This window comes from Mustela erminea, chromosome 15 (assembly GCF_009829155.1).
Source record: "Mustela erminea isolate mMusErm1 chromosome 15, mMusErm1.Pri, whole genome shotgun sequence".
In the NCBI taxonomy this organism is placed as follows: domain Eukaryota; kingdom Metazoa; phylum Chordata; class Mammalia; order Carnivora; family Mustelidae; genus Mustela; species Mustela erminea.
Window position 1 is genome coordinate 81,888,841 of NC_045628.1, and position 21,172 is coordinate 81,910,012.

Genomic DNA, 21,172 nt, shown 5'->3' on the forward strand with positions numbered 1-21,172 from the left:
CTCTTTTTAGCAAGGGCTTGCTATATAACCAGCAGATTATGCCCTGATGGGACAACATAAGATAAATTTTTTTAAAAGATTTTATTTATTTGACAGACAGACAGAGATCACAAGCAGGCAGAGAGGCAGGCAGAGAGAGAAGGGGAAGAAGGCTCCCTGCTCAGCAGAGAGCCCAATGTGGGCTCTATCCCAGGACCCGGAGATCGTGACCTGAGCCAAAGGCAGAGGCTTAACCCACTGAGCCACCCAGGTGCCCCAAGATAAATGTTTTAATTTTGAGATCCATCTATTTTAAAACAGTGAAGCAAATTACTTCAAAAAGGAGTCAGGTGGAGTGCTGAGTCAAGATGGCGGAGAAGTAGCAGGCTGAGACTACTTCAGCTAGCCGGAGATCAGCTAGATAGCTTATCTAAAGATTGCAAACACCTGAAAATTCATCGGCAGATCGAAGAGAAGAAGAACAGCAATTCTGGAAACAGAAAAACAACCACTTTCTGAAAGGTAGGACAGGCAGAGAAGTGAATCCAAAGCGACGGGAAGATAGACCCTGGGGGGAGGGGCCAGCTCCTGGCAAGCGGCAGAGCAACGGAGCACAAAATCAGGACTTTTACAAGTCTGTTCCGCTGAGGGACATCGCTCCAGAGGCTAAACCGGGACGAAGCCCACGCGGGGTCAGTGTGGCCTCAGGTCCCGCAGGGTCACAGAAGGATCGGGGGTGTCTGAGTGTCGCAGAGCTTGCGGGTACTGGAACAGGAAAGCTGGCTACAGAGACAGAGCCGACAGTGAGCTCACAGCCCGGGGTTACCTTGAACTGGTCGCAGGCTCGGTGAGCTCCGAGCACGGCCGGAGGTCAGGCAGACGGGAGTAACTGGGTGCTGTTCTCTGAGGGTGCACTGAGGAGTGGGGCCCTGGGCTCTTGGCTCCTACTGGCCGGAGACCAGGAGGCCGCCATTTGTATTCCCGTCCTCCGGAACTCTACAGAAAGCGCTCAGGGAACAAAAGCTCCTGAAAGCAAACCCGAGCAGATTACTCACCCCGGCCCTGCTAAGGGCGGTGCAATTCCGCCTGGGGCAAAGACACTTGAGAATCACTACAACAGGCCCCTCCCCCAGAAGATCAAGAAGAAATCCAGCCGAGACCAAGTTCACCTACCAAGGAGTGCGATTTCAATACCAAGGAGAGCAGCAGAATTCCAGAGGAGGAGAAAGCAAAGCACGGAACTCATGGCTTTCTCCCTGTGATTTTTTTTAGTCTTGCAGTTAATTTAATATTTTTCTTTTTCATTTTTTGTTTTTTTCCACGCATTCTGGTAAATTTTTTTTTTAACTTTTACCTTTTTCTTTTTTAACGTTTTTTAACTAGTTTATCCAATATATATATATTTTCTTTTTTATATTTTTCTTATTCGTTTTCTTTTTTTAATTTCTTTTCTTTTCTTTTTTTTTTTTTCTTCATTTTTGAACCTCTTTTTATCCCCTTTCTTCCCCACCACGATTTGGGATCTCTTCTAATTTGGTTAAAGCATATTTTCCTGGGGTTTTTGCCACCCTTTAGTATTTTACTTGCTCCTTCGTATACTCTTATCTGGACAAAATGACAAGACGGAAAAATTCAACACAAAAAAAAGAACAAGAGGCAGTACCGAAGGCTAGGGACCTAATCAATACAGACATTGGTAATATGTCAGATCTAGAGTTCAGAATGACAATTCTCAAGGTTCTAGCCGGGCTCGAAAAAGGCATGGATGATATTAGAGAAACCCTCTCGAGAGATATAAAAGCCCTTTCTGGAGAAATAAAAGAACTAAAATCTAACCAAGTTGAAATAAAAAAAGCTATTAATGAGGTGCAATAAAAAATGGAGGCTGTCACAGCTAGGATAAATGAGGCAGAAGAAAGAATTAGTGATATAGAAGACCAAATGACAGAGAATAAAGAAGCTGAGCAAAAGAGGGACAAACAGCTACTGGACCACGAGGGGAGAATTCGGGAGATAAGTGACACCATAAGACGAAACAACATTAGAATAATTGGGATTCCAGAAGAAGAAGAAAGAGAGAGGGGAGCAGAAGGTATACTGGAGAGAATTATTGGGGAGAATTTCCCCAATATGGCAAAGGGAACGAGCATCAAAATTCAGGAGGTTCAGAGAACGCCCCTCAAAATCAATAGGAATAGGCCCACACCCCGTCACCTAATAGTAAAATTTACAAGTCTCAGTGACAAAGAGAAAATCCTGAAAGCAGCCCGGGAAAAGAAGTCTGTAACATACAATGGTAAAAATATTAGATTGGCAGCTGACTTATCCACAGAGACCTGGCAGGCCAGAAAGAGCTGGCATGATATTTTCAGAGCACTAAATGAGAAAAACATGCAGCCAAGAATACTATATCCAGCTAGGCTATCATTGAAAATAGAAGGAGAGATTAAAAGCTTCCAGGACAAACAAAAACTGAAAGAATTTGCAAACACCAAACCAGCTCTACAGGAAATATTGAAAGGGGTCCTCTAAGCAAAGAGAGAGCCTACAAGTGGTAGATCAGAAAGGAGCAGAGACCATATACAGTAACAGTCACCTTACAGGCAATACAATGGCACTAAATTCATATCTCTCAATAGTTACCCTGAATGTGAATGGGCTAAATGCCCCTGTCAAAAGACACAGGGTATCAGAATGGATAAAAAAACAAAACCCATCTATATGTTGCCTCCAAGAAACTCATTTTAAGCCCGAAGACACCTCCAGATTTAAAGTGAGGGGGTGGAAAAGAATTTACCATGCTAATGGACATCAGAAGAAAGCAGGAGTGGCAATCCTTATATCAGATCAATTAGATTTTAAGCCAAAGACTATAATAAGAGATGAGGAAGGACACTATATCATACTCAAAGGATCTGTCCAACAAGAAGATCTAACAATTTTAAATATCTATGCCCCCAACGTGGGAGCAGCCAACTATATAAACCAATTAATAACAAAATCAAAGAAACACATCAACAATAATACAATAATAGTAGGGGACTTTAACACTCCCCTCACTGAAATGGACAGATCATCCAAGCAAAAGATCAGCAAGGAAATAAAGGCCTTAAACGACACACTGGACCAGATGGACATCACAGATATATTCAGAACATTTCATCCAAAAGCAACAGAATACACATTCTTCTCTAGTGCACATGGAACATTCTCCAGAATAGATCACATCCTCGGTCCTAAATCAGGACTCAACCGGAATCAAACGATTGGGATCATTCCCTGCATATTTTCAGACCACAATGCTCTAAAGCTAGAACTCAACCACAAAAGGAAGTTTGAAAGGAACCCAAATACATGGAGACTAAGCAGCATCCTTCTAAAGAATGAATGGGTCAACCGGGAAATTAAAGAAGAATTGAAAAAAATCATGGAGACAAATGATAATGAAAATACAACGGTTCAAAAACTGTGGGACACAACAAAGGCAGTCCTGAGAGGAAAATATATAGCGGTACAAGCCTTTCTCAAGAAACAAGAAAGGTCTCAGGTACACAACCTAACCCTACACCTAAAAGAGCTTGAGAAAGAACAAGAAAGAAACCCTAAGCCCAGCAGGAGAAGAGAAATCATAAAGATCAGAGCAGAAATCAATGAAATAGAAACCAAAAAAACAATAGAACAAATCAAGGAATCTAGGAGCTGGTTCTTTGAAAGAATTAATAAAATTGATAAACCCCTGGCCCGACTTATCAAAAAGAAAAGAGAAAGGACCCAAATAAATAAAATCATGAATGAAAGAGGAGAGATCACAGCTAACACCAAAGAAATACAAACTATTATAAGAACATACTATGAGCAACTCTACGCCAATAAATTTGACAATCTGGAAGATATGGATGCATTCCAGAAACATATAAACTACCACAACTGAACCAGGAAGAAATAGAAAGCCTGAACAGACCCATAACCAGTAAGGAGATTGAAACAGTCATTAAAAATCTCCAAACAAACAAAAGCCCAGGGCCAGACGGCTTCCCGGGGCAATTCTACCAAACATTTAAAGAAGAACTAATTCCTATTCTCCTGAGACTGTTCCAAAGAATAGAAATGGAAGGAAAACTTCCAAACTCATTTTATGAGGCCAGCGTCACCTTGATACCCAAACCAGACAAGGATCCCATCAAAAAAGAGATGAACACAGATGCGAAAATACTCAACAAAATACTAGCCAGTAGGATTCAACAGTACATTAAAAGGATTATTCACCACGACAAAGTGGGATTTATTCCAGGGCTGCAAGGTTGGTTCAACATCCGCAAATCAGTCAATGTGATACAACACATCAATAAAAGAAAGAACAAGAACCATATGATACTCTCAATAGATGCTGAAAAAGCATTTGACAAAGTACAGCATCCCTTCCTGATCAAAACTCTTCAAAGTTTAGGGATAGAGGGCACATACCTCAATATCATCAAAGCCATCTATGAAAAACCCACCGCAAATATCATTCTTAATGGAGAAAAACTGAAAGCTTTTCTGCTAAGGTCAGGAACACGGCAGGGATATCCATTATCACCACTGCTATTCAACATAGTACTAGAGGTCCTAGCCTCAGCAATCAGACAACAAAAGGAAATTAAAGGCATCCAAATCGGCAAAGAAGAAGTCAAATTATCACTCTTTGCAGATGATATGATACTATATGTGGAAAACCCAAGAGACTCCACTCCAAAACTGCTAGAACTTGTCCAGGAATTCAGTAAAGTGTCAGGATATAAAATCAATGCACAGAAATCAGTTGCATTTCTCTACACCAACAACAAGACAGAAGAAAGAGAAATTAAGGAGTCAATCACATTTATAATTGCACCCAAAACCATAAGATACCTAGGAATAAACCTAACCAAAGAGGCACAGAATCTATACTCAGAAAACTATAAAGTACTCATGAAAGAAATTGAGAAAGACACAAAGAAATGGACAAATGTTCCATGCTCCTGGATTGGAAGAATAAATATTGTGAAAATGTCTATGCTACCTAAAGCAATATACACATTTAATGCAATTCCTATCAAGGTACCATCCATCTTTTTCAAAGAAATGGAACAAATAATTCTAAAATTTATATGGAACCAGAAAAGACCTCGAATAGCCAAAGGAATATTGAAAAAGAAAGCCAACGTTGGTGGCATCACAATTCCGGACTTCAAGCTCTATAACAAAGCTGTCATCATCAAGACAGCATGGTACTGGCACAAAAACAGACACATAGATCAATGGAACAGAATAGAGAGCCCAGAAATAGACCCTCAACTCTACAGTCAACTAATCTTCGACAAAGCAGGAAAGAATGTCCAATGGAAAAAAGACAGCCTCTTCAATAAATGGTGCTGGGAAAACTGGACAGCCACATGCAGAAAAATGAAATTGGACCATTTCCTTACACCACACACGAAAATAGACTCAAAATGGATGAAGGACCTCAATGTGCGAAAGGAATCCATCAAAATCCTTGAGGAGAACACGGGCAGCAACCTCTTCGACCTCAGCCACAGCAACATCTTCCTAGGAACAACGCCAAAGGCAAGGGAAGCAAGGGCAAAAATGAACTATTGGGATTTCATCAAGATCAAAAGCTTTTGCACAGCAAAGGAAACAGTTAACAAAATCAAAAGACAACTGACAGAATGGGAGAAGATATTTGCGAAGGACATATCAGATAAAGGACTAGTGTTCAGAATCTATAAAGAACTTAGCAAACTCAACACCCAAAGAACAAATAATCCAATCAAGAAGTGGGCAGAGGACATGAACAGACATTTCTGCAAAGAAGACACCCAGATGGCCAACAGACACATGAAAAAGTGCTCCATAGCACTCGGCATCAGGGAAATACAAATCAAAACCACAATGAGATATCACCTCACACCAGTCAGAATGGCTAAAATAAACAAGTCAGGAAATGACAGATGCTGGCGAGGATGCGGAGAAAGGGGAACCCTCCTACACTGTTGGTGGGAACGCAAGCTGGTGTAGCCACTCTGGAAAACAGCATGGAGGTTCCTCAAAATGTTGAAAATAGAACTGCCCTATGACCCAGCAATTGCACTATTGGGTATTTACCCTAAAGATACAAACGTAGTGATCCAAAGGGGCACATGCACCCGAATGTTTATAGCAGCAATGTCCACAATAGCCAAACTTTGGAAAGAACCTAAAGAACCTAGATGTCCATCAACAGATGAATGGATCAAGAAGATGTGGTATATATATACAATGGAATACTATGCAGCCATCAAAAGAAATGAAATCTTGCCATTTGCGACAACATGGATGGAACTAGAGCGTATCATGCTTAGTGAAATAAGTCAAGCAGAGAAAGACAACTATCATATGATCTCCCTGATATGAGGAAGTGGTGATGCAACATGGGGGCTTAAGTGGGTAGGAGAAGAATAAATGAAACAAGATGGGATTGGGAGGGAGACAAACCATAAGTGACTCTTAATCTCACAAAACAAACTGAGGGTTGCTGAGTGGAGGGGGTTTGGGAGAAGGGGGTGGGATTATGGACATTGGGGAGGGTATGTGCTTTGGTGAGTGCTGTGAAGTGTGTAAACCTGGTGATTCACAGACCTGTACCCCTGGGGATAAAAATATATGTTTATAAAAAATAAAAAATTAAAAAAAAAAGGAGTCAGGTATCTCTACAACTTATATTATTTTATAATTTCAAATTGCTTTTAATGGGATTATTTTTAAAGATATTGAATCATTTTTCTATCCTAGAAAAGGAAAATGTTCTTCTTCCTAACTATAATAATTCTGTAATATTGATCTTGTGATCCTTTGTCAAAAGTAATGAAATTATTCTAATGTAATTAGAGTCACAGTTTATATTCATGCTGCAAATATTCTGTAAGTGGGTAAGATGAATTGAACCCTCATTTGCTTTTGATTAATATTTAATTAGATATTAAAGATATAAAATACATAACTTCCTAACTTTCATTCTACTTAGTGTGATTATATACTTGGTATAATAAGGATTATAAAAATCATTATTTGTATTCAACTTTCAGCTTACAAAATATTTTTAACCTAATAGCTAATTAAATCTTTCCCAAAATACATTGAGATATACATTACTATCAACATTTTATAGATGAAAAAAATAGTTTCAAAAGGTTAGTTTGAGCAAGGTAACAAGACTTCTCTCTGTAAAACCGGGATTACTACTGTAACTAATTTCCTCTATTAAAGTTAATATATTAAGATATTAATTGTTCTGCATATATTTCAAGTTCAAACACTGAATATAATTTTAAACGATACCTTAGACTTTAGACTCTTGTTTTAAAAAAATGTATTTGATTTTGTTAGAAAATACAAATATAATAATGGAATAAACAGTTATAGCAATAAATGTCATTCATTCCGTAGTGCATTGATAAACTGAAGTACACATAAGCACACAGAGACTCTTACAAAGAATACATTTATAATCTGGTACTAGGTGATTTTGTATATTCTGACATTATGTAAAGATAAAACAAAGGCTGAGGATATCATGCGAAGTGAAATACAAATACTGTATGATTTCACTTTTAGGACGTGCCTCGAGTTCAAATTGTGGAGACAGAATTGAGAATGGTGGTTTCCAGGGGTTGGTAGAGTGAGAATGGGGAGTCGTTTACTGGCCAGAGTATTAGTTTTGCAAAATGAAAAAAATTCTGTAGGTGGATGGTAGTGATGGTTGTACAATATTGGGAATGTACTTAAAACTTTTGAACTGTATACTAAGAAGTAGTTAAGATGGAAAGTTTTCTGTTTTGGGTGGATTAAACATAGAGTGGCACTTCTTACTTCCTTTGGATTTTAGTAAGTTAATGACTATTTAATAAGTGGAACATCATGAGGATAAAGACAATTAATTAGTGCAATAAGATATGATCTGGTAATGACTGCTAAAATATTATTCCAGTACATATCCGGGTATCTTCCATAAAAGAGTTTATATTTGAACAAAATTCTTACCTCAGGTCCTGAAATGGGTCAGCTCTTACGAGGGGGGTCTCCACTGAATGTTCAAAAAGAGCACCCTCAGGCCCTAAACAAAGCCAGAGATGCAACATTTTACAATGATAAAAAAAATGACATCAAACTAATTAAACATTTAGTCTCTATATTAAAGCACAAGCAGATTTTTATCTTGTTGCTGAATTTGTACAGATGTGAGCAGAAAATATAATTGATGTATAGCAACTAATGTATAGGATTTTTAAACTCTTCCGATAAACTGAGATTATTCTAAGAGTGTCAGTGGCACTCTTTTACAGGGAACTATAATTTTGTAACTAGTTTTTAAATGTATAACAATTACTTAACATAACCAGTTAGTGATGTCATAATGTAATATGTATATGATGAATATGATGTAATCATCGTAATGCACATAAGTACAAAGAAGGCATAAAGCCTATAAACAGAAACATATTACCATTAAATAAGAGCAGCAATTTCTCTATCATTGAAATTGTCAACCTTCAAATTATCTGATAGTACTTCTATTATTATTATTTGGTCTCAAAGTAAATATTCCTCAGAACCTATCTGCATATATAAAAATAGATACTTCATAAATGGTTTCATAAAATGACTTTTAATAAATCATTTTCAATGTAACTGTATTTCCCTTGTGTATGCATTCATATTTAATATTCCCAGCTATGATTATATAAAAATGTATAACTGGTGCAACATCTGTTTCTTGTGGAAAATAGAACATACAGTTTGGGGTCATATAACCTAAATTATAGACAGGGGAAAAAAGTTCCACGATAAAATATCATTATATAAATAATGCATTTAAATAACAGTATAATATGATCCTGTATAAATATTATTTGTATAAGGAAAGTATAGTAATAGAAAAGCCCAGTCTTACAATGTTAACTTATTTTTTTTAAAGAATGTATCACCATGATTAGACATAGTAAATGGTCTGGTCATTTCCACTATAAAATATCAGTAGTATTTGGATAATACCATCCTTCTTTCTCTCCTGAATCCTAGAATACTTTATGATGAATGGATACTCATGTGAAGATCTAGGAAGACCATGGTACAAAATGAGTTGAAATGGCAGTGAAGACTTCACGGACAGAATCCAACACTGAAGGGGAAATTGCTGTAGGCTGCTCTATTCTTCCCTCCCCATAGGTCTTTTAATTATAGAAGTAGAGTTCGGCATGAATACCTCTGTTCAAACAGCGCATAATATATACCCAAACATCTGTCAGATTTTTATGTCTATATTGATAACTAGTAAGATTGATTCCACACATATATTGAGTACTTATGGACTGAAATGAGTTTTTCAAGTGGTACAAAAACAAGAGATTTCCATTGCCCCACCTCACAGTCAAACCTTCACATGACATCTCTACTGCTTTCAATCCATTCCATTCCTCCACCACTGCAAACTGCCTTTTGCCTCAATACTCCAAAGAAGATGCTCTTAAGATAATCATGACCTCCATGATGACACATTCAATGACAGTTTCTGTTCTCATCTTTCCTGGAAACCAGATTCTGGGAACGCAGTCTCTCTTGGTATCAAGAAAATGGCTCCTGTGGCATTCCTCTCACCGCATTATCTGTTCCACACTTTCCTTGAGTGGCTACCCATCTTTTCCCTGGTTGGCCTCTAATACTGGCATCTCTCAGAGCTCAGTTGGTTGATGATGTTCCTATTTATATCTCTCGTCAAGACCTCAACTCTGTGCAACAAAGAGCTCACATATCCTAGGGCTGACTCTAATATATGCACTTGGCTGTTTCATAGATACCTTGCAACTCTGCATCTAAAACATTAACCATCTATTCTCTTTGCCTTGCAAATGTGTTCTCCTCTTCTGTCTTCTCCATTACCCAAAGAATAATGTCATCATCCAGAAACAAATATAATCTTCCCATCTTTGGAAAGATTTTGGATCTTTGGATCTTTGGATCATCAAAGATGATCCCCTCTCTCAATTCCTGCCACCCATTTGATCTACTGGCAAGAGTTTATATGTCAGTTCTTAATTTGGAATCATTATCTCCCTTCAGTGACCACTGTTACTTAGTCCAGGTCACCAGGGGATAGAGACTGTCTTAACTACAGTTGACATCCTCCTAACTGGTCTTACTGTTTCCTCTCTTTCCTCCAAGCAATCTATTCTCCCTTATAATGATTATATTGATCTTAAAATGTACAGCAAATCAGAGTACCCTGTTTGAAACAACTCTTCCATTGCATTTTAAAAATTTTCTTATGTTACATTACTTACCATACAGTACACCATTAGTTTTTTTTAATATTTTATTTATTCATTTGACAGACGAGATCACAAGTAGGCAGAAAGGCAGGCAGAGAGGGGAAGGGAAGCAGGCTCCCTGCTGAGCAGAGAGCCCAAAGTGGGGCTCGATCCCAGAACCCTGGGATCATGACCTGAGCCGAAGGCAGAGGCTTTAACCCACTGAGCAACCCAGGTGCCTCCATCATTAGTTTTTGATGTAGTGTTCCATGACTCATTATTTGCCTATAACACGCAGTTCTCCATGCAGTAGGTGCCCTCCTTAATACCCATCACTGGGCTCACTCATCCCTCCACCTCCTCCCCTCTAAAACCCTCTGTTTCCCATAGTTCATAGTTCATGGTTTGTCTCCCCCTGATTCCTCCCCTCATTTTCCCTTCCTTCTCCTAACGTCCTCCATGCTATTCTTTATGTTCCACATATCATCATATGATTTCACTCTTCCATTGCATTTAAAACAAATCCTAAATCCTTATAATTGCCAACAAGTATATGCAAAAACTTGTTTTTCTGTGTCTCCTCTTATACCAGGCTTTGTTTCAGACTTAAATATAATTTAAAAATAAAAAATAATGAAATAATAGGCATAGATGAACTCAAATAGGACAGCTGTCAAAATGAATGTTAATGTTTTAAACTCCTTATTAAAAACCAAAGCCTATTAGACTGGGTTAAAAAAATTCCAACCACACCTCTCTTTCAAGAGAAATGTAAACTGTTTAATATGAGGAGAACTTAGGTTCAGAGGATAATATAAAGAGGCCATCCAGCTCCTCTTATAGAAGTTTACTGACGTCATCCCACAAGGAAGTCATGCTTAGGATCGTTGGAACCACCACAATTAAAAGGGGAATGTCAACACACTTAAGAGAAGCAAAGCTGGAATATTACTGGACTACTGAATTAATCAGACTGAAGCTACCCTGACTCCAGACTTTTCATGTAAGGTAATATATGTTATCATTTAAACCAGATTTAATTCGGTCTTTTGTTCCTTTCACCTGAAGATTTTTAATTGGCCAGGTCATCAACTGTTCATAGAGCTTCATTACAAAGTGCTTGGAGATATGTTCTTAAAGGATATGGTGATCTCTTAGCATCTTCTAGATAATCTGTCAAGTATCTTTTTAAGGGACCTGGATTTATTATCTTTGTTTATGTTCACTTTTTCAGCTGTTGAAATCTTTTTCTCCAGATCCTCTTTTGTCAGTGGCTTTGTGAGTGATTCAACCATTTCTACTCCATCACTTCTGACCTCATGTAAGCCTGCTTAGCTGCACAGGTGCAAATAAATAGACTGGCTTATCATTAAATCTTGTTTTCCTCAAGGGAAACTAGATACCATTATAGGACCATGTTTTTATTAATAAAAGTTGGGGAAATGAACCCAGCCTAGCAAATCCCTGCCAAGGAATTAAAGTATATTTTTTGTCAGAAGTCAGTTCTGGTAATGGTATAAAAATTTTTTTCAAGACGAAATTTTGATGTTACTTCAATAATATGTTCTACAATCGCAGTTAACAGAAGGGGCATACTAACTTTGGTCACTTGGTGACCAATTCTATTTTTAGGGGGAAAAGTGAGACTGCTTAAAGGCCTTAGTCAATTTCAAAGTGAGTTTGTTATATTATTTAATCTCCCCCATAAAAACGATTTAAAAACAACTCTTCAGTTTCCTAGCTGACTAAAGTCTAAATGGAACTTAAGACTTTTTAAAGAATGCTACCTTATTGAAATATATTTGACACATAACACTGAGTAAATGTAAGGTATAAAACATGTTAATTTGATACATTTATATATAACTGTCATTGTAGTGATAATTAGCATCCTTATCATACTACATAATGGTCCTTTGTTTTTAGTGAGTGCAGTAACTAAGTTTTAGTCTCTTAGCAATTTTGATGACTATTATGCAATAATGTTTTCTATATTCATTATACTGTGCATTAGATCTCTAGGACTTATTTATTGCTCATTGCAAGTTTGTACCCTTAAATAACATCTGCCCTATCCGTCATCCACTGGTAACTATTGTTTTCTTCTTCTTCTTCTTTTTTTTTTAAATGAGTTTGGCTTTTTAAAGTCCACATGTAAGTGATATCACACCAGTACTTGTTTTTCTGACTTACCTCACTTAGCATAATGTGTTCAAGGTCTATCCATTTTGTTACAAATGGCAGGATGTCCTTCTTTATCATGATAGGATAATATTCTACTATATATCCTACTATATCTTTGTCCATTCATCTGTTGATAGGCACTTAAGTTGTCTCCCTATCTTAGCTATTGTGAATAATGCTGCAATAAACATGGGTGTTTATATATCTCTTCAATATCCTGTTTTCAGTTCCTTTGGGTATATACCCAGAAGTGGAATTGCTGGGTAATATAGCAGATCTATTTTTAATTTTTTGAGGAAACTCAATACTATTTTCCACAGTGGTTGAGACAATTTACATTCCCAACAACAGTGTACTTCTTCTCTCCACATCCTCACCATCATGTTTTCTCTTACTTTCTTGATGAAAGCCACTCTAATGGATGTAAGGTGATATTGCATTACGGTTTTGATTTGTATTTCCTAAATGAGTAGTGGTGTTGAACATTTTTTCATGTACCTGTTGAAAATTTGGATGTCTTCTTAGAAAAATGTCTATATAATTTCTTTGCCCATTTTAAAATCTGACTTTTTTTGGTTTGTTTTTGAGTTGTACGAGGTTTTTGTTATTATCACTGTTATTCATTTGTATGAGTTCTTTATGTACTTTAGCTATTAACCCCTTGTCTGATACATGGTCTATAAAACTTCTCCATACTTTGTAGGTTGGTTTTTCATTTTGTTATTTGTTTATTTTGTTGTTTGGAAGCCTTAAGTTTTACGTAGTCCCTTTTGTTGGGTTTTGCTTTTGCTCTTTGTGCTTTTGGTGTCATGTCCAAAAAATCTTTGCCAAGACCAGTGTTGACAATCTTCTCTATGTTTCCTTCAAGGAGTTTTATAGCATCAGCTCTTATGTTCAAGTCTTGGATTCATTTTGAGTTAGTGTGGTGTAAGACAGATATCAAATTCACTGTTCTGCATTATTTATCCAGTTTTCCCAACACCATCCTTTCCCTATTGGGTGTTTTGGTTCCCTTGTTGAATATTAGTTGAATGTATATGTGGGGGTTTAATTCTGGGTTCTCAATTCTGTTCTATTGGTCTATGTATCTATTTTTATGCCAGTACCATACTGTTTTTATTACTATAGTTTATAGTACAGTTTGAAACCAGTGTAATATGTTTAGCTTTTGTTTTTTTCCTCTCAAGATTGCTTTGCTCTTAGGGGTCTTTTGAAGTTCCAAATAGTTTTTTATATTTCTGTGAAGAATGCATTGGTTTAGTGGGCAAGGATTGAGTTGAATCTATAGATGTCTTTGAGTAGTACAAACATTTGCACATTATTGATACTTTTGGTCCATGAATATAGGGTGACTTTCCATTTGTTCATGCCTTCTTCAATTTCTTTCAATAGAGTCTGGTAGCTTTCATTGTATAGATCTTTTACTTCCTTGGCTAAATTTATTCATTTTTTAATTGTTTTTTTACGCTATTGTGAACAGGATGGTTTCCTTTCTTTCTTTTTCAGATGTTTCATTATTAGTGTATAGAGATGCAACTGATTTCTGCATGTTGATTTTATATCTTGCAACTTGGTGATTAGTGCTAGCTGTTTTTTTGGTTGAATCTTTAAGGGATTTTCCACATACAAGTCATATCATCTGCAAGCAGAATCTGCTTAAGAATTAAAGAGGTTTCATTTTATTCTTTGAGTACTTAAGAAAAAGGTAATGACAAGGAAACATTTCTTTATGCAAGAGTCAAGATTAGGACTTATAACATACATCAAGAATTTGGAGTGCACCACCTTAAAGAAAGAGCAGCTTGATCCCTTCTTTTACATCCCATGAATATTAGGGCAGTTATGAAGTAACCAGGAAAGAGAAAGTGAAGCAAAGTATTTTATTTTCTTTCCCAGTCCCCAGGGTGAAGCTGGCTCTGTCTCTCTTATCAAATCTTCTTTCCTTGGCTGTCAACTGCTGCTGCTTCTGCTCCAAGAAACTCCAAAGGCTACTTGGAGTCAATCTATTTAAAACAAGACCAAACTTTTATAATAAGTAAGTAGTGGAACAGCTTTAATGGAAATTCATCTTTAAAAATTAAAGTTTATAAAGATATTCTTATTGTATTTTATATTTAACAAAACTAGTTATAATTAGAGCAACTACGAAATCATAGAAAATGAACAAAGAATAAATCAAGTTTTGTTTTCACGTGTAATTTTTCCAACAGTTGGAATTATATGATGGTTGTATTAATTTTCTATTTATGTGTCACAAATTATGACAAACTTAACTGCTTAAAACAGTATCCACTTATTAGCTCATAGGTCTGTAGGTCAGAAGTCCTACCTAGTGGGCATGGCTGGATTTTAAGCTCAAGGTACCGTAAAGTCAAAATCAAGGTGTCAGCTATGCAGGGCTCTTTTCTGGAGCGTCTGGGTAAGAATCTGGTTCCAAGCCTAGTCAAGTTGTTGGCAGAATACAGTTTCCTGTGGTTTTAGGTGTGAGGCTCTGTTTTCTTACTGTCAGCCTACCACCTAAGATTCTAGAAGCCACCACATTTTTTGTCGTATGGCCCCTTCTATCTTCATATAGCAACAGAGAACAAATCCTTGTTGCACTTTGAATTTCTTTGATTTCCCTTTGTACTACCAGCCAGAGAATACTCTCTGCTTATAAACTGCTTGTGTGATTAGACTAGATCATTGAGAACTAATCCTCAGATGGACAAACTCCCTTTTGGCATGGAATAACATAATCATGGGAGTGATCTCACCACATTCACAGATTCCTTCCATGCTCAGAGGTGAGGGCATTTTATAAAGGCAGAGGTCATTGGGGATCATTCTTAGAATCTTGTCTACCATAGTAACACAATATGAAACTGTATGTAATTTTTAACACATGCAGTAAAATCATCGTAACAGTCAAATCGATGGCACTGCCAATCTTCCCAAAGATGAATATTTTAATCTTGGGATAGTAAAATTATTGATCTCTGAAGTACCTATCAGGTCATCTTCTTTGTTCATTTTCACTTCTTTCGGTCGCTGGCAAGTCTGACTCTCAAGATCTTTTGTTACTGGCTTTTTCAGTGATTTCAGTATTTCTACATATCTTTTAACTTCCAGGAAACCCTGTGTCTTTTGGAAGACTTGCAATTTAATTTCATAATCGATTTGTCCTTGCTTTGTTGCAGTCTGTATAATATCCTCCAGTCAATGAGAGACCAGTGGGTAAAGATGTTTGGGGCTGTAGTGTGAAGCACAGATGGGTGAAAGTTGCTCCAGGTCACAAGCTACTCAGTGGAGCAGCGGGGATTGGAACTCAGTCTGGTTCTCAAAAAGTTCTCAGAAAGTTATCCACTCTTATTTTTAATAATTGTCTATTATTTAACAATTTTTAAATAATTTAATAATATTTATATTAATATTTACCTCCATTAACATACTTTAATAATTTAATAATATTTAATAATTGTCTATTAATAACCATTTATTAATAGTCATTCATTCTCTACACTCTGTTTAGAAAAATTAACCTCACTTTTTCTTTCTGATAAATCTTGATGCATTTTCCTAGGACCAGCTCAAATTCCTCTTTCCTTGAAAAACCTTGTCTGACACACTCTGTGCCACTTTCTATCACACTCCAGCACAAATGATGCCTTTCTCCAGGCTGCTCCTATAGCCCGTGGCCCAGACATCTCTTACAGTCCTTAGCAGACTGTGTCCAACTGATTAGTTTATGTTAAAAGTTCTCCAGCTAAAAAAAACATTATGTAAAGGAAGTATTTCTTAATTATTTTATACTATAGGTGTTTAGCTTACTTATTAGTAGACAGTACACATTAGGTCAATGTTAATAAAGTCCAGAGAAATAGTGTAGGTTTACGGTAAATCAGTGGTTCTCAACTAGAAGTGATTTTGCAATGCCTTCAGCTTCCTGAAAACTTTTGGCAAAGCTTGCAGACATTTGTTTGTCTTAACTCTGGGGGAAAGAATGCTACTGGATCTATGCATTAAAGGGTGAGGGGTGCTGCCAAATATCCTGCAATGCATAGGATAGTCCCACACCCACACCAAAAATGTCATCTAGCCCAAAATGTCAGTAGTGTTAAGGCTGAGAAAGTCTGTACACAATATTGAGAGGAAGTCAGACCTTAGATAGAAAAAGTAAGAAGGTAAGTCAGAATTGTAAGATTTCTTACATCTCTTTAATCACAAAATTCAAGGAAGCTATGAACATATTGATAAACTGAGGAGAGTCCAGGTTGGGATCAAACTGTACTGTTCATACATTCACCACTCAGGTTGCCCTAATGACATATTGTTACAGTGGCATAATGACAAGGAAAGTATACAGTAATTACAGGTGCTGTCTATTTGCTCTAGTTAGTCTCACTGGAGAGAAAAGGAGTTTGAAAGAAATTTGTACCTCAGACCAAAAGATTATGAAAGAGAAGTAGAATATAACTTATCTTTAAAAAGGCTAAAGGAAATGTGTGTGTGTGTGTGTCAGGGAGAGCAGCTATATGGCACCAACATGTATTTTCTGCTGATTCTGGACAAGCTAACATAGGGAGTGGTTCTCAGCACGTGGTCCCTAGCTCTGAAGCATTAGCATTGTATGAAAACTTACAAGAAATTCTCATGTCTCGTTCCAGACCTACTGAATCAAAAACTCTGGGGATGAAGTGAAGCAACACACACACACACACACACACACACACACACACACACACACATATTTTTTTTTCAAGCAACATAGATTTTGACAAGCTGTGATATATGGGTGAGTCTGATACATATAAGCAGACAATAAATAATATAGTTGCTTATCAATTTTTCTCACCTGTTCCACTAAAACTAATGTCAACATCAATGCCTGGAAGGAGCCCTAGCCTCCTGTGTAGGATAACTTGGGTTTGAAGCAATGTGTCAAGCAGTCTAGGAATAGACTGATTTCCCTATGGATTTCATTGCTCTGCAGTGCAATAACACTTTACCAAGACCTCTGCTGTCTTCTGCATATACTAATCCACTTAATTCAGCAATGTTAGTACAATAGACATCATCAATCCACTTTTAAAAAGGAAGACTTTTATTTATTTGTCAAAGAGAGAGAGAGAGAAAGAGCACAGCAGGGGAAGTGGCAGGCAGAGGGAAAAGGAGATTCCTCTGTTGAGCAAGGAGCCTGATTCAGAACTCTATCTCAGGACCCTGGGATCATGACCTGAGTTGGAGCCAGATGCTTGACTGACTAAGCCACCAGGTGTCCCCATCAATTCATTGTTAAAAGTGGGGAAACAGCCAAAAGAGATGAACTTGGCTGAGGTGATATGACTAGTAATTGTTGAGATGGGAATAGAATCAAGATCTAGAAAGCCAGGAAACTTTGAATGATGCAATAGTAGATTTCTGATGACTAAGACTTTTGGGCAACCTAGCCATTTCTTTATTAGGAAATGATCAATTCCTTTAAATAGATTTAAATAGATTGCTAGTGTCCTTTATTTTAGTACAAAAACCACAGACTCTACTGTCTTAGTGTATGCTGCAACACAGGTTCTGATTCTTATATTATGTTTTGTTAGGAATTATATATTACATAAAGCTTTGTATGAGGGTTGAGTCTACTTCTTAAGTCAGTTTTTATTTATGAGTATTGGCAATAATGCATGAGAGAATGAAGTTGCTGTTGTTTTTCAGACTATTAGAGAAAAGTACTGGGATCAATTTAACCCTGGAAGTGTCTGTCCCTTAATGTTTTATAGTCTCGACAGAAGCTCAATGAGTATATTTCAAACATGTTCTGAACTTTTTTTTTCCACAAAATTTCTTCTTTTTAGTGCTAAAAGTGATTTATATCAGAACCCTACCCAATCTTGATTTCCAAGAGAGTCAAATTTTTATAGGAATAGAGGGACTCCAAGTGCCTGATACAGTGAGAATGAAAGAAACTTGGAAGAAGATTGGCTCGCAAAAGACATATGGAAAAGAGACCCTAGAATATCATACAGATGATGGAGGAATTTATGGTAAGTCTTTGTGTCACAACCACTGGAAAGAGATAAAGGGTTACCATATCGTGGAAGAAAAGAGTGAGCAAAAATTTTTGAAGATGATTTCATTCTTCTAGGAGAATATCAAGAATAAAAAAAAAAAATGCCATGGAGAAGAGTCAAGAAATTCAAACTGCTTTTTCCTACCTGCTGGAAAAATTCCAGAGTAAATGTGCTAAAAGTAAAACATGCTTTTTTTGAAGTGTATTCTATAGGTTATTTTTTTCTAAAGAGTTACTACATAGAAATAGATAAAGAAAATGTGATATTTATATCTGCAATGGAATATTACTCAGCCACGAAAAAGAAGGAAATCTTGCCATCTGGAACGATGGATAGACCACGAAGGCATTATGCTAAGTAGAATAAGTCAGAGAAAGATACAGGTTGTGTGAACTCACTTACATGTGGAATTCAAAAAGAAGCCAGACTCATAAATACCATAGGATGGACTGGGGTTACCAGAGGGGCAAAATGGGTAAAGCAGGTCAAAAGAAACAAACTTTTAGTTATAAAATAACTAAGTCCTGGGGATGTCACATAAGTATGGTGACTATAATTAACAATACTATATTGCATATTGTAGTTCCTAAGAGAAAAGTCCTGAAACTAGTATGACACTATATGTTAACTACACTGCAATTAAAATAAAATAAAAAAAAGTCTCCTCCCAAGAAAAAAATCTGTAACTATGTGTGGTGATTGATGTTAACCAGATTTAGATACAGATTATCAAATCACTATCCTGTACACCTGAAATGAGTCTTATGTTACATGTTGATTATATCTCAATTAAAAAAAAACTTATCACATACCAGTTACACGAAGTTTATCTGTACCAACCACAACTTCCTTTTCATCGACAGTAAATAGTGGCTTGCCATCCTTGGAGTTGATCTGAAACTGTTGACTCTGGACTTCTACCATTTTGGGACCTGAACAATTCATTAAAACAGTTTATTATGAAGTTTTACTATATGTAGTATCAAATCTCTATTTTTACATGTCATGTCACTCAGCAATACCAAATTACTAAATATATAAACTCTGTTATCAATAGTTCTCTTAAATTATGTGATTAAACTTTATAAGTTATAAGCCTAAATCTGTATTATTAAAATTATGTCAAATATGTGCTAATCTACAAAGCAAAATGCATAGAGATGCTAAGTCACTATGTTGTATACCTGAAACAAGTGTAATGTTGTGTGTCAACTATACTCAAATAAAAAAATTTAAAAAACAAAACCAAAAAGATGTGTTAATCTAGATGAAATATATCAATGGATAAGTCATCCAAAAGTTAATTTTTTCAAGTTTACAACTTGCCCAAAATAACATATTTCTTCTAACCAGATCATTTAAATTTGTAATCTTTCCAGTATTGTGCAATGAGGGATGAGATTTTGCAAGACCATTTTATGAATGGCTCACTTTAATTTGTGAAAGACCATTTTATAAATGGCTCACTTTAATGCCAACCCACAAGATAATCACACTCAGATTCCCTCCTTTACTTTTATCCTCAGGAGAGATCCTGACCTCTTACCCCCTGGAGAAAACAGACATTATCTTGGAAGAACAGCTTCAAACTTCTCTCCTCTTCTTTCCCCTGTGGCATTTTTTTGTCTTCTTCACACTTTCCTTCTTTGTATTTCAGTGACAGAAGCATCATTTTCCCCTCCAAGTTTCATCTCATCAGAGGAGTTTTAGACTCATTGCCTGCCAACTCATTTTTTACTCAGCAAAGGTTTAGTGGGTGTTCCCAGGTGCTGGGCATTGAGGATACTGTGCCCTCAAAAGCGTATGTGACCTTGTTTGATTTCCCTTGCCTGCTCTCAGGCATTCACCATTTTGTTTCCTAATTCATCTTTGTGCTTTCAGTATTCCTAATCCTGGCAGCATAATGGATTAATCTCTCCAGAACTCAGTTCTCAGCATTCATTCAAGGAACTACAAGTGTTCCTTAATTCTTTTGTATGTTAGCTTTATAGTCTTACCTGGGAGAGTAAGTTTATTGAGAAAATGGATATCATAGAGTCTTTGCATATATGTCCCTTTATCACTCCCAGTACTCATTAAAGTTGATGGATACCAAACCAGAAGTTAAATAGAAGCTCTTCAATGAATACATTAACCAGTTTTGGGTATGGTTACCAACATATCCTTACTTTATTTCATTGACTGGTATTGCAAAAGCCTTCAGTGATTTTTCATTTAAATATGTCTATCTGTGTGTGTGTGTGTGTGTGTGTGTATGTGAGGCAGTTATAAGGTGGAAATCATTTTTCCTCTATGTCTTAATCCTTCCCTTAAGGAAGCCAGACTTTATTTTCTTTTATTTTTAAAGGTTTTATTTATTTGGCAGACAGATTACAAGGAGGCAGAGAGGCAGGCAGAGAGAGAGAGAGGAGGAAGCAGGCTCCCTGCCAAGCAGAGCCCGATGTGGGGCTCGATCTCAGGACCCTGGGATCATTCCAAAAAGCCTGGAATAATTTATCCAGTAAGACTTCACTGTTGAGCTTACTGGAGAGTCACAGAACAGTTCTAGAAGGCTTTATTAAGGAAAGGGTTCAACAACATGACTGATACTTTTTCTGTAACCACTGGTCCATAAATGGTGATGAAACAGTCAATGACTTTAAGAGCATAATTTTCATG

The 21,172-nt window shown here is 36.8% G+C and overlaps 1 protein-coding gene across 3 annotated transcripts in view; it reads right to left on the minus strand.

The window, feature by feature from the left end:
- The window catches only part of SGCG (sarcoglycan gamma), a 152,366-nt gene that overhangs the window by 15,202 nt on the left and 115,992 nt on the right, over nt 1-21,172 (minus strand). For 2 of the 3 annotated variants that reach the window (XM_032314593.1, XM_032314594.1), the window contains exons 5-6: nt 19,327-19,446; nt 8,020-8,092 (exon numbers count right to left, since the gene is read on the minus strand). In XM_032314593.1, the coding sequence (XP_032170484.1) occupies nt 8,020-8,092; nt 19,327-19,446 (193 nt within the window). The remainder of the gene's footprint in view (nt 1-8,019; nt 8,093-19,326; nt 19,447-21,172) is intronic. The other variant, XM_032314596.1, reaches the window with a different exon arrangement.